At 28.8% G+C, this 15,485-nt stretch overlaps 1 protein-coding gene across 1 annotated transcript in view; it reads right to left on the reverse strand.

Moving 5' to 3' along the window:
- LOC136973889 (latrophilin Cirl-like) overlaps nt 1–15,485 on the reverse strand; it is a 66,312-nt gene that overhangs the window by 45,926 nt on the left and 4,901 nt on the right. The window contains exon 2 of the mRNA XM_067268666.1: nt 206–286. Within this exon, the coding sequence (XP_067124767.1) occupies nt 206–266 (61 nt within the window). The 5' untranslated portion in view covers nt 267–286. The remainder of the gene's footprint in view (nt 1–205; nt 287–15,485) is intronic.

Genomic DNA, 15,485 nt, shown 5'->3' on the forward strand with positions numbered 1-15,485 from the left:
ATATATATATATATAGAAAAAATTATAAAACCTTTTAAAAATATAAATTCATTTATTATTAAAAAACAAAAAGAAAAAAAACAAGAGAAAAATCGATAGAAAAATCTCATAAGTAACTGCTGGAGTATTTACGATATTGCAGTTATTAGTAATTAAACTTGTCAAAATAAAATAAACATTATAAGGATATAATTGAAGCTCCTACCTCCTCTCCTACTCATCACCAGCGTTGTCATGGTTACCAAAAGGATCAGGTGATATCTCATCTTCCTGCTGAGCTTTACTTCTGAAAACAAGAAAAATGATTATTGTAATTAAAATAAGTTAAAAATCTTACAAAAATAATGGCACCAAGCTTAAGTAGTTTATTTAAATTTTGAAATTTTTGTATATAATAATAATAATAACTATAATTATAACTTTAAAAAAAACCCTTTTTTAAAATTATCTCACGTGAAAACTTGATTAGAATCAATTATAAACTAATGCTAAATCATTCTTAAAATAATATATAATATTTTAAAAATAAATAATAAATTTATATATTATTTTAATGAATTTAATTTAAAACAATACGATAGCTTCTCTCCTCGTTTAATTAAATGAATAACTTCCCCCACGTGATATCAATTTTAATTCGTTCGTAATAATTAAACAACCACAAAATTAATAAAAATTAATTTAAAAAAAAATTAAATAGATTTAATTTAATTTTTTATAGAAAATATAAAAACAAGAATTTAAATGGCGTGCATTTTCTTCTTTAATTAAACGAAACTGTGGGATTTATAACGCGTTTTAAGTAATATATAAAGTAAATTTAATAAAAATTTCTATTTATTTTTACTTCAAATTTCAATTTTAATAACGGTATAAAGAATTTAAATAGTCATTGCATCGTTTCGCCAAACGAATTATTATTATGTAGCATAAATCTAGTTAAATTACGCTAGGAAAAAAAAAATGAAATTTTTCCTACAAAATAATCGAAATTTTTGAATTGTTTTACTATAAACAACTATAATGGCCATTATTTTTAAGATAAAATGGCTTTTTAAAAAAGAAAAATTTAAAAACAAAGCTCCAGAATCCAGATTTAAAGATAAGATGAGGATAGACAAACAGACGGAGCGGAGAAAATATAAAGAAACAATAAGCGTGTCCTTTTCGGTAGAGAAAAAAATGATAATAATAATAAAAACTACTTAAAAAATAATTACAGAAGGGGTTAAAATTTAAAGAAGATTAACAATTTCGTTTATTTAAAAGTGATTTTTTGTGTCTATAAATAGAAGCAAATGCAGTAAATTTTAGTCTAAACAATGGATAATACTCAACTATCGACTGAAACTCAGCGGGTGTATTTTAATTAATGGTTGCAGCTTAGACGTGAATAACTATGCTTATTGTATAGAGTCTCAACATTGTTCTGGAATCGGAAATTCTGGAAATTATTCTCCACTGTTTCACTAATGTCAATATTGATCTTAAACATTAATCATGTTACAAATAAATATAATATTAACAAATCTAATATGTTCAAAAATTGATTGATTACGACTTTTGCTAAACGGACAAAAGGTCAATATTACAAATTGCAATTTAGCAAAACTACAAACGTTCAAATTATAAACTCTATAAATTCGATAATTAACGAATTTTGCTTGCTCTAAACCACGCGTTACGTCTCTGTCGTGACGTAGCAATGAAATTGATTTATGTAACATTATATTGTGATGTCACAATAAAAGATGAAATATATTATCGTGACATCATAGCGAAATCCAATTGTTATGACGTAATAATAAATCTCGGACGTATAACACTCGTGACAATACAATATATTTTACATGTATAACATTATGACGTCATAATAAAAAGTGGAATATATTATTAAGGCATTACTCTGAGAATCCTAAACATATAACTTTTCGTGACGTAACGATAAATTTTATGTATATATATATATATACAAAATCATTGTGACGTCGCAAGAATTAGTATAATGCAGAAACTCAAATATCGTAACGTAACAATTCGTTTATGATGTCACATTACATCCGAAACGTGTAACTTTCTCGTGACGTAACAATGAATCTGATATTTATTACTTTATCGTAACGTATTGTAATACACAACTTTTTATGACATTATAACAGAATTTATTGTGACGTCACAATAAATCTAACACATATAACTCTGACGTCGAACTTAATAACTACGTAAACCGTAACGTCACGAAAAGAATGCGATTATCGTGACGTTTGTCTTTCGACTTTATAAAATTTGGCATAGAAAGTGAATAACGATACCTTTTCACAACTCAACTTGGCTTTTTATTTTATATATTTGAAGATAATTATAAAATTATCGAAGGAAATTAAGTACACGTGAAGGGAATTGCTCTTCCCCTTCCTATTCTTCACACAAAGGCCAATTTTTGTGAGTTATCCAGTTAGAATATATATTGTTTTTAAAAAATAACAATAATAATAGAAATTAATAAATTTAAACCAATAAAATTTTTTAAAACAAATATTTTAAGAGCTTAGGGCGAAGAAAAAGTCTCTTAAGAGTCGCATCTTTATAGTGTCTCGAGCCTTTTTTAGGGAGGAGGAGAGTATCTTCTTTAAATAAATATAATTCTATTTTATTGAAAAATTTTAAAAATAAGCCGCATCTCGAAGAATTCTATCAGAATTTTGGAATAATATTTACTTAATTTTAAGTTGCTGGAGTAAAATTTTTAATAATTAGAGGCATATCTTTGTTGTCATGGTAACTATACCTCAATGCTATTACGTTTCATATAAGAAATGCTTTATTATTACAGATTCGAGTTTTTTTTCCTCTCCTCTCTTGCGACGTCAAAATTATTAAAATAAATATATATAAGTATCTTTAGAGGAACTTAATTAAATTTTCCTAATTAAATCTTTTAAAGAATGTAAAATTCAGTTTTGAGATGAGTTTTGAACTAATTTTAAAAGTTTCTGAAGATAAATGGACAAATATGTAATTTAGTAAATGGAAAGGAAACGTCTGGTTTCATCAGGCATTGCTTTCCTTTCTGCAACTAGCCAAATTATGATTATACTTCATAATATCAAGAAACAGAAAAATTCAAAGAAAAAAAAAACAATAAATTACAAAAAAAATAATTTTAATTTATTCGTAAAAATCCCAAAAATTAATATAAATTTAAAAATAACCAACGGAATTTTAAAATAAATTCAAATTCGTTGTTAACGAATCAGAAGTTGTATTTTTAAAAATTCAAATTTAAACTGATTCGTTCAATTGGCTCGATCCGATGATGTCATCAATTTCTGTGTATTTGTTTACCAATGAGGCGCATCGAATTTCTATAAACAATTTGTGACGTCACTTTTCGATTTTCATTATTACTGACGGCGTCTTATGATGTCATTAAAGTTGGTTAATGACATCATCAATCCGTATAAATTGATGATGTAATTAAAATAAATGCCATCAATAATAAACAAGTAGACGCATTTCTTAAAGAATGAATTTTCATTAATTAAAATTTTAAAATTAATAAAATTCAACTTGTAGTTTTCATTACTTTTTTTCTAAAAATAGTTTTAATTAAAGAAAATAAATAAATTTAGTGGAAAATTAATTTTGATTTTAGCATTTATGTTAAAAATTTTTATATTTAAACACGTAAATTTTTAAATTAAATAATAATACTTTGTAAACAATGTAATTGTGACGTCATCGAGTTTTGCAAATCGAACTGCGACGTCATCAATGTCAAGAAAACTATTGAAATATTGAAATTTTATGACGTCACAATCCGATCTTCGGCAATTATCACGTTTTATGATGTCACTAAATTCAACACAATATAACTGTGACGTCATCGATTTTTCGTATTCTTCCGCAAATCGAACTTCGACGTCATCAGTCGTCGATAAAACTATTGAAATATTGAAATTTTATGACGTCACAATCCGAACATCAGCAATTATTACGTTTTATGATGTCACTAAATTCACTTTATGATATCATCAATGTAGACAATTGATGACTTAATTAAAATATCGCATTAATAATCACAAAATGCCAGTTTGTTAATGATTAAACCCGACTTTAACCGGAATAAATAAAGCAAAACGTCATTTCTCAATTCTCGAATTATGCCGAAGAATAATAAAAAAAACGTTTTGTTGTTTAGTTTTCGAATTGAGAATTTCAAAAAAATATATGTAAAAATTTCGAAAGAATAAAGGAACTTCTTCTCGGAGCATTTTAGAAAGTTAAAACAGCGCAAAAATCTCAGATAAAGCAATCGTTTACAAGGTTGAGAGTCCAATACTACCTTATGGATCATGAGCAGTGATATCGTGGAGCTAACAGCTCTCTTCTCACGTTCTCCTCTTTTCGACTATAGACCATTAAATTTACATTTTTACATTCTCTACCATCAAAATTGGCCATATGGGCAACAGCTTGTCAGTCTACACCAGCTTTACGTAATATAGACCTTCTAACGTAATTACATGTAATCTACCGAGCGCGTTTTTATATATATAAATATTTCCCCCTTCTCCTCCCTTTGTTCGAAGAGGGATGAAGAACACATAAAACTGTGTTGCCAGGCAGATATCGATACAAATGTTTATATATAAATAAAATTTTATTGTAACTGGCATTTTATAATATAATGGCAAAATACGATCGTTGGAATAATGGCCAACGATATAGAAGGACTAACGGAATATGTTATTAAAGTCGTAAAGATGTCTGCTTTGTGTGTATATAGATGTTTACGACGTCTGCAATGTCCAACAAAGTTTACTCCAATCGAATTAGCGAAAAAAATAATAATAATAAATACAGCAAATAATTAGAGAAAATTTGAATTGTAACGTATTTAATCGAATATTGATGACGTCATTAATAAATGTTACGACGTCATCAATAACGGTAAACACATTAACTAATGATGTAAGGCGTAATCTACATCAGCACACTTAACGATGACGCAACAATCGAGGGATTATTTATTGATGTCATCAAATCAAGGATACGCAATTTCGGATGAAATCATCAAAATCTGAGTTAAGAGAACGCTAAAATCTTATTAAATGGTACATAATAAGTTTCACCAAAGTGAAATTTAAATTATATGTTGTTTAATTATCTCGAACAAATGAGTAATAATTATGAAATTAAATTGGTATTTTGGGAAAGCGGCATAAGCTTACACGGTTCCAGTTTGTAGAAATTGCTCCTAACCAGAAAAGGGGTTATGCCAAAGAAAAGTAAATTTTATTGATCGAAAACATGATTAGAATTCCAGAAAATCAGCTTTAGAAGGAATTCATGTATCGTTGAAACTAATAACATTAAAAAAACACATAAAAATACACCAAAATTGCTTCCAACTATGACAAAGTATGGATATAAATCATTTAAAAGGGGTTTATTTAGTGGAATTTAAATCCGCAATAACTAAGAAACGAATGGTTTCAATACGGACATTTTCAAAATTAAGACTAATTTTACGCCGTTATAATGGGTACATTCGATATTGTAACGTATTTATTTTATTAAATTCCTTCTTATAAAGTTTAATAATAAGAGTAAATCTGATATATTAGCATCATAAAGATGTATAAATGATGGTATGATTTTAACCAAGTTAATATCTCACAGCAAAGAACGTCAGCTGTCGTTGTGCTTTCATTATAGCCCTGTGCTTATGAAAATGGCTAGAAAACATATGTGAGAACTTTCCACCATGAAAGAAAGTATGATGCTTTAGGAAGAAATGTGATAATGCGAAAAATCTCCTAGAAAGATCGATTTTCTCTAGGGAACAATTCACTGTTTCTCTTATTGTATTTCCCTCCCCTATTTTTTTTTACCTTCACCTTTTTTTTTACTTCGTTTAAGTAGCTCCAATTGTTCGACTTAGTTGCCATTTTACGGTCGATAAAAATATGTAAAAACTTCTTTTTTTTCTGTTTTTTTTTTCCTCCTTGACATCGTAACCTACCATATTACATAAAACTTTCTTAAATTTCATTTAAGGGAATTTGGTTTTCGAACAACAAATTCTTAATGATATTTTGGTGTGTTTGGCTTATTTACATTTTTCTGTAAAGGAAACAGATGGAAATTTCGTTTTTATTTTCAAACTAAGCAAGAAAAGGGAAATTTTTTTTACAGTTAAAAATGTATTCGTAAGTTTACATTTGATTTAACCGAATCGTAACTTTAAAAAAAAAAAAAATGTAGACGAAACAAAGCAATGTAACTGATTGATGGACGTAAATATAAACGAAAAAATTCGTAAATTATCCGTAATTTTATCACGTATTAAATTATTTTAAGTACTAATTTCATTTTTACAACGTAGAAATTACCTATGAATTAAATAAAGATTTATTTTCTTCAATAATCTTTTCTTGTTTGTAAGATTTAATAATTTACAACCCTTTTATAAAATGCCATTGAAACTCGCGCTTTTAATTAATAAATGTCCTCGGTGTAAAGTTAAAAAAAGAGAATAGAAAGAAGAAGAAGAAAAAAAGAAGAACAAAATGACCTGTGGCAACCTTTTGCCATTTAGAATAACTTATTACTTCAAAGGTCAAGTTTTAGCCACGAGCAGCAATCTTTTCTGTATTTTGATCTTTACGCTCTGCACAACTCATTGTCCAAAATGAGGTTGGAGGTAATTTCTTTATAAATGAGATTATCTAAGCTATTTTTCTGTGTTAATTCTTGTTTAGTATAATTTATAGTTCACGGATGGTTTACTCTTTAAAAGATTTGTGGCAATTCTCCCATTGTCATTGGCATTTATGACAAATAAAAAGCGTTACCTTTTATCAATTTTTATTAAATATAAACTATCAAACTGTCACTTTGATTTATATTGTAAATAAATGTCACGGTTTACAATTTTGTTTTTCTCATATATTTATGATAATGATATCAAAATTTAACATGATTTAAGCTCAGTTTCGGCTTGGAAATTTGTGTATTTTCCTTCCTTTTTTTTAAATCAAGTTTTTAAAGCCGCATTTAAGAATATATATTCCTCTTAAATTTAATTCTGTATGCATAATTACTTAATCTACTTAATTTTTTAGTTTTATTATTATTTTTTAATTGTGGCATGTATAGTCAGAAGAATGCACGTTTTCATTAAGTATGAGTTTACGTGAGAAAAATTTGATAATGTAAGTAATGCATTTTCTGGAGGTAAAAGGTAAAACATTGTCTACGAAGTACATGCCATAAAGTTGATTTTTATAGCTCCATTCCATAAAACAGCTTAAAAAACAATTTTATAAGAGATCGAACTTTAAAAATTTCGTAAATTTCTAAGAAACGGTGATTTATAGATATGAATTTCAGAATAAAATCAATTCAATGCAAAATAACCAGTACCAGCTCCCTATTTTGAGAGGCCCAGTGCAAAATGTAAATACAAGGCCTCTTCAAGACGTAGAAGGTCGAGTGTTAACCAAGCGTGGGGCCTCTTAAAGCCTCTTCAAGTACAGTACAGGTTGCATATACCTATAAAGTGTACTCTAAAAATTAAGTCAAGATATTCTTCTAAATATGAGATAGATAAGAAATTTTCGTGTAAAATATTCCAGCAGCGATTGCTGAACAAACAAACTGCTTGAGAGATGAATCTTCGCTGTCTTATTCATTGTTAAAAACAGTTATATCTTCATTAATCAACATCTTTTTCGCTTGATATCATATTTATGTCACATAAAACAATGTGAAAGTCATCTTAATTTAGCCATTTCTATCATCTCCTTAGATAATTGTAATTAATTATGTTTCACATTACACCATGATAAATTTATGGCTCAATTTTTAACACGTGATTTTCATTAAATCGAACTTATAAAGCATCTTAATCTTGCGTGAAGAATTCTTACCAAAAAATAGGCCTTAGCAATTTGATTTTTAATGAATTATAACATATGGTAGATGGAAATTCTGAAAATTTATAGATGATTTACCGCAGTTTCCTATTTGCCATATGTTGACATATGAAAAAAATGCGATGACAATGGAAACAAATTACAGTTCAGGTCCAACTCAGCTGATATAACTTATGTCAAATCGCTGCCATAATCTACTTATAACAAAATAAATCTGTTATTGTTTAATAAAACTTCAAGAAAATAACAATAAAAATGACAATTTCTGGGTCAGAATTTCTCTAGAATTGTAAAATGTCGACTGGCATTAAAAATTATGAGATATTGAGTATCAATAAAGTAGAATTCTTGGCGATAAAGTTGCCCATGTTTACCATAGCTGATATGAAGAAAAGTATAGTAGAATCATTCATATTTAAATACCTAATAGAATTTTTCTTTTTCTAGGTGTAAATCCTCGATTCGATTCCCGTTTAAACATTTGTCTTGGGGGAGTTTTGTTAAGCGAACTTAAATATTTATCATCCTTCGATTGTTTACACTGACTAACAACATTTCTGTTGTATTTAGGTAATGGAGAGCAAATTTCTCCAGAGAGCTGTATTCTCTATCTTAATTATTGTTTCCATTTGCCATTCTATTAATGCGGCTATATTTTTTTCCATGATTTAACGCCGCTTCGAACTCTTCAAGAAATTAAAGCCTTTCGTCCACGTATAATGCGCACTTCGAAGTAGCCAGGAGCTCCCTAATTACACCTCAATCTCTTCTACGCTCTTAAAGTGAATTAACTCTAAATAAATTTGTTAAGAAGAGAAAAGGACGTAAAATTTTGGGAAATAAAAATCGCCGAATCGCTAGCGAGAAGATCGCCGAATCGCCGGCGATATTTATCTTTAATTAATTAACGACTGTTAAATCAATTTAATTCTTGTTAAGTATATAATTAAATTTGTTCAATCACAAGAATTAATTATTTATGTTTCACCTGCTTTTTGAAAGGGGGACGGAAGAGAGAAAAATATAAAAATTTATTTATTCGCTAAATTGTTATTAAAAGTTTTTCATTTATATATATATATATAGCGAAATAAATTTTTAGATTAGAAAAGTTTTAACGGAAAAAAATAAATAAATACATTTTCGAAATTTTTATCGCAGTTGAACAAAACAAGGTTCAAGTACAAACAACAAACTTAACTAATCTTCAAAGGAAAAAGAGAAGAACTTGAACTAAAAATCGATTCTTCTTTAGTAATTCCTTCGATTACTTTGACATTTCGGCGATTATATAATTATAAATTCGAATTTAGTCCAAGATAATTAATGGGAATATCGTGTTGTCTTCAAGATTATCTTCTATTCTTGCTCTTTTTTATTTATTTATTTATTATTATCTAAATTTCTAATTTCGACATCCGAGATTGCCAAATTTAATTAGTCACGTGACAGAAGAGATTAATGGGGTAATTGTTAGCTATGGCAGAAAATTTCGAATAAAGTTTATAGAGGAGCTTTCAAGTAGCTAAAGCACGCAATATCTTTCCTCAAAGCTGAATAAATCAATGTGAACAAGAGAAAGGGAGTCAGGTGTGACCTAATTTCTCCGAATAAACTAACTTCCTTAGCAATACCTGAAAGGAGCGATGCGATTGCTGAAATTCTTCCTTAGATGATGAGACTTTCATTCCAACCAATTAATTTGGATTATTTCTAAAATCCATTTTGATTACAACAAGGTTTTAGCGCGATTAGTAAGGACCCTCTGCAAACAATAAAATGGTATGAGTATTCTCATCTACTACTCTTCACCACCATCCGACGTTACTCGTCTGTAACGCTAATCGATATTTTCTCACTGATTGGTGATTTTGAGATTTTTCTAAGCTCCCTTTTAATATTTTATTAATTAATTAAATAAATATTTAAGCTTTGCTTTTATTCTGTTTGTTTGAAAGTCTTGCGCTTCTTCTTAATCTTAAAACAAAAATAAAATCATTTCTAAGATGGAATATTTCTTACGAACATGGACAGTCCTCTGCGATATTTATCAGATGTAAAACGGAAAATTTTCCAATAACGATTATTGGAGAATTATTGTTTGCGTCACATATTCTTGCTATTTCATCCAATAATCGTTTAGATAATCACGAATTCACAATGTAATTATTAAATATTTTACAATAACAACTAATGCTTAGCGTGGAGAGCAGAATGGCCCATATTTTATTTTGTATTCTATATATACACTCGTAAACATGAATCATAGGAAAAATTGTTAAACGTGATTTTTAAATATTTGCATAAGACAAAAATTTGATTTTTGTAGTAGTTAACTGAGTATTTGGGCCATACTGAATTTTTTTAAAAAATCTTTTGAATTTTGCCTTCTTTATTATCTTCCAAGGAATTATTTTAATTTTATTCGTAGTTTAATTATTTATTTTTGAAAAACATTTACACTTTCTCAACGCGTAATATTTGTATATCATTAATAAAAGTTAAGTAAATTCCTAAGTATCAAATGGAAACATTCCAAAATTCCTAAAATGAAATATGTAACGAAGTTAAGCAACTCGCGAGTTCTTAGATCTTCTCTCAGATTTAGTCTTTTAAAGTTATTTTATAATAATAAATTCTTCTTATTATTATTTTTTATTGAAAAGATACACTGGTAAAAATCCAGTTTACAAATAAAGCATATTGAAATATTTCTTTTATGAGGATTTGTAAGCAATTTCGATTAAGCCTTCTAAATATTCAAAGCTCGATGAATGAGAAACACGAATAAGCCCACTGGGGACTTCTCAAAACGTATTATTAGGATATTAAACACAGGAGCGAAACGTCATCTTCCTGAAAATCATCCAAGCGAACAATGTTTAACTTGGTACACACCACGTTATGCATCAACGATCCCGTTGGGACATTAATAAGTAACGAATACGTCCATGATTGACAGAAGCTCTTATACGTAGCAAAATTAGGATGAATTCCTAGAACTAGAAATGGATTTCAATGGGCATCTCACTCACAAATTTCTGTAGAAAATCGAATGTAGTGATTGATTAAGAGGATTGGTTAATTGGTAATCCTTGTATGTGTTTTAAAGGGCATTGACCACTGGCTATCATTCGCAGCACGTCTTCCCACCTAGTCACACTACTTTATTGTAATTCTAATCCCGGTTTCTCTTTCCAAAGTCTTCATAGGGTCACTCTATTCATCACTCGAGAATATAATAAAAAAAAAAAAAAAAGGTAAAAGAAGAAGAAGGAGGAGAGAGAGAGAGGAGAGAGAGAGAAGAAAAAAAAATTGTAATTAAACTAAGACCTGGCCAAGTAAACAATAGAAGTCGTTTAAGCAGACATAGTTAACATTCGGTCGACGTTTGCCAAAATAAATGCTCTTTTCTTGTGGAAATTTTCTGTTAACCAAAGAAATATGAGGCAACAAAATTAAAAAGGGGTAAATTATGCTTTTTATAAAGTGAAAAGGATTGCGCCTAATCCAATTTAGTGCCTTGTAGTTAGTGCATTACACATGCTCCAACGAGTCCTATTTCGCCCGGAAGAAATTTGTTTTGTTAAAAATGAGATCTGCAACAAAATCTCATTTAAATATCTAGTTATTTCTTTCTTTTTCTCCCCCTTTTTCTCTTTTATCAATGTTTATGCAACTACATTCGGGTGATTAATTACGGATGTAACAAATTTCGATTAGCTGAAGTAACGCTTAATGCATTGGCTCCTCTCTCTCCAATGGTAGGTAAGTTTATAAATTTGTGGATTGCTAAACTTTAAAGTGTCTTTTAAGGTTGCTAATTCTTCTTCCGACGTAGATGAATACTAGATTTATGAATAAAATAACCCATCAAGATGACTTCATTAGCGCATTTACTCATATAGGCTCTAGTACAGAGAATCTTAACAAAATTCTAACTCTTGGCTCTGTTTTTTTCCAGCTTTTAGACAATTTACTTTATTTTACATTTTATTAGTATCGTATCTATCTTATTTCTAGCTATTTTCGGATATCTATTTAAAGATTTTCATGCAGGTGATACTTTAAAATCGAGTTTTATCTGATCCGAAAGCTTTCTTCCTCTTGGGGTAATCCACGCACGATAGAATTCATTTCTTAGAAAGGACCTGTTTGTCTAGTGGTTGATGGGTGAAATGAGGAAAAGAAGACTCGACTGAGCAAGCGCAGTCGGGTCAGAGTGCATGCACCGACACAGAGATTCCAGGTAAAGCAGATATGGGTGGAGAAAAGTCTGGCCCAAGACGAACCGGTCTTTGAACGATTGTTAATAAAAGCAGTGCAGCCAGCTGTCAGCCAATTAAATCCTAAAATGCGTTAAGTTTAAAATGATATTCTCTTCTGGTTCAATGAACAGATAAAAGAATTAAAAAGCATTTCTCTTATACAGAAATATGCGCTCAAGATCCGTCTTTGAAGAAGAAGAGAAACAGGAGGAGAAAAGATGCGTATTCTTATCTCTTTTATTATGTTAAACCTGTCATTCGAGCTATAAAAATCCTTAAAATTAATTAACGAAAGTTTAATTTTACAAATTCTAAAGGGTTTCTTAATCTAGACAATCCAGTTTCCTACTACTTGACGACATATTTATCCTCCTATCACTGTATGAATTATCGTGATGCATTTCGTGATCCGGAAGCTGTTCGACGCATTAATGTTCTTTCATTGTTAAATTGTTAAAGCAAAATCACCCAGTTTCAAATACACATATATATATATAAAAAAAACTTAATTAAGGATTATCCCCTATAGATTCACACAGGGCCCCATATGCTAATAAATTAGCTTATCGATGTTTAAAGATAAAAATCTAATCCCTGAATCACTAGCAGGAGGAACAAAAGATTATATCGGTGAGGGAGAAAGAGTTAATATAGCATGTCATCTAGAGTAGAACAAGGCGACACATGTCACGTGACGCTGTCACGTGATTAATGGGCCTGGATTATGCACAGATGATCAATGAGATATTGGGGAATTAATGAAACACGCTACTTCTACCAATAACTCGGTGGGATATGACAGGAAACATTGACTTACTCATCTATTCTGGCCGAGCAGGATTTTGCTGAAGCAAAGCCAGAGAAGGACAATAATGTCAAGCAGTTTAACCATTTTGAACAGGAATGACGGTTTGGGAGGTTTGTTATGTGTGACTAATACAAAGCATCCTTTGACGACGTGCTATATTAATATCTAATCTGCATACTGTTATATATCACGCTCCTCCTTTCAAATATTTTCACTCTTAATATTCCTTATTGATTATTCCTTTTTTAATTAGCAAACGTCGTTCTCTTTTCAATACTTTTTATTGTAATTAAGTCCTGATTAATAAAATTAACTGATAACTTTTACAGAATTCGGAAAAATATTTCTTCGTCTTTTTTCTCTCGTTTTCGAGATGTTTTTATATTTTTCGGATTTTTCCCGAACTTTTCCTCAATAGTTAAGATTTTCCCTAAATTTTACCGCATATTCTCTACATCTTATATCTTTCTAAATCCAAGATTTTCTCTTTTTATTCCATAACTAAAGTTTTCTCCATGTCATATTCAACGTTTTTCTCACATTTTCTTCCCATATTTAGGGTTTCCCCCACGTAACTTCCCTACGATATCCCCAAATTTCCCTATATTTTTCTAAATCCAAGATTTTCTTCTACATTACAATTTCTAATCTGAATACGGGAAAAAATCTTTGAAGATTCTTTCCTTTGAACTTTTTCTTACACATTACATCTTTTCCCTTCGGGGAAATAAAATAAAACTAGAAAAATTTTAAATCTGGATAGTTTAAAGTGGCAATTAAAGAAGAGGTTAAAAGCAAAGAATCATTTGATAACTATACAAACTTTCCGAATTTACTCGGTGTATAGAACTACAGGAAAAAGAAAATAAAAAAAAAGAGACATTTTTCCAACATTTCAAAAGCATTTTTCTGAATTTAAATTCTTCGTTCTTTATGAGATTAAATATAAAATGCAAGGTTTTATGAGCATAAGTGCGACTATTAAAAGCAAGCAAAATGTCTTGAAGGTATCGGTCTGAGAGGTACGGGGTTCAAAGGTCATTTAGCCCAACCAACTGGCAATCAACTATAGACGTGATGCTTAATGCCGTCCTTCTAATTTACCTGTCACGTTCTTTATTCCCTCCCAGAGCCAGGTGTCTGGAGCAGATCTGACATCATGTCAAATTAACATTGCCACCCTCTCCTTTCATTTTTTTCCCTCTCCTTTTATCTTAACCTTGAATATTTGACGTTCGGCTGTCAAGTTGCAACTGACAAAATAAAAAAAAAATTAAAAAAAAAGAAATCAAGCTACAGCTCTATCAATGTCTGGTTAACAAAATTAAGGAAAATTAATGTTCAAACTCGTCACGATCCATTAATAGAAATATTTTGACAGCGGTATGTATTTTGGATCGTAAAATATTTAGAAAGTTAAAAGAAAAATTAGGAAATTTTCGGAATTTTCAAGACGTTTTCAAGAGTTAACTCACGCTTATATATATATATAGAAAATTCGTATAAAAACTAATATTAATTATTTTAAAAACGATTTAAATTTATAATATTGTTATTCGATAACTCTTATAATATATCACTAATCAAATTATTAGTTTGTATCAAGCTTAAATTTAATATAAATGATTAAACTCTTTTATATTATTTCACGAATAATAAACTTATAAGAAAAATAATAATAAAAAAATTTAATTAAATCTCGTAAAATATTTCAAATATTTCATATTAAAGCAGTAAAACGTCTTGAGGTACTGTACTGTTGGTCTGAGGCACAAAGTTTAAAGGTCATATATATATATATTTTTTAAACATTTTTTATATGAATAAAAGCGTAATTATATTAATTTTTATGAATTTATAATTCAATAAATTACATTAAAAACGTTAATAATTTGTATAGAATTTAAGCTTCGTACAAAACAATAATTTGATTAGTGTCAACAGGGAATATTAATTAATTAATAAGATTAAGGTGTAATGTTATAGTTTAAACAATTGCAAAATTATTAAAATATCGAATAAAATTCTTTAAAAATCTAATTTAAAGAAACTATTTTTAGAAAATTAACAATGGAAAATTGAGATCTAAACTGTAATTTATTCCAATTTTGTTAGAAAAATGCAAAATTGTATAAGAGTTCTTTAAAGAATTTTATTTTTACGCTTAATAAAAAAAATAAATATTTTAATCAAAATTCGCTTCTAAAGAAAAAGGACAAAAAAAATTCTTCAATTAGAAACCAAAAAATTAAAATTAAAAAATGTTTGAAGAATATTACAAAATGTATTTTCATATAGGGGCTATCACATATATAAAGTTTTTTGAGGCAATCAAATGAAAGTTTCATTTGAAGTTTTTTTTTAGGGAAAAAAATTAATAAATTTTTTTCCCTAAACTTAAACACCGAAAAGGGAGAAAGATGAAGTATTTCCCATTCAATTGGTTAAAAAAAAAATACCCCTCTA

Source organism: Centruroides vittatus, unplaced genomic scaffold (genome assembly GCF_030686945.1).
Source record: "Centruroides vittatus isolate TY-2023 unplaced genomic scaffold, ASM3068694v2 contig_329, whole genome shotgun sequence".
NCBI classification, from domain to species: Eukaryota; Metazoa; Arthropoda; class Arachnida; order Scorpiones; family Buthidae; genus Centruroides; species Centruroides vittatus.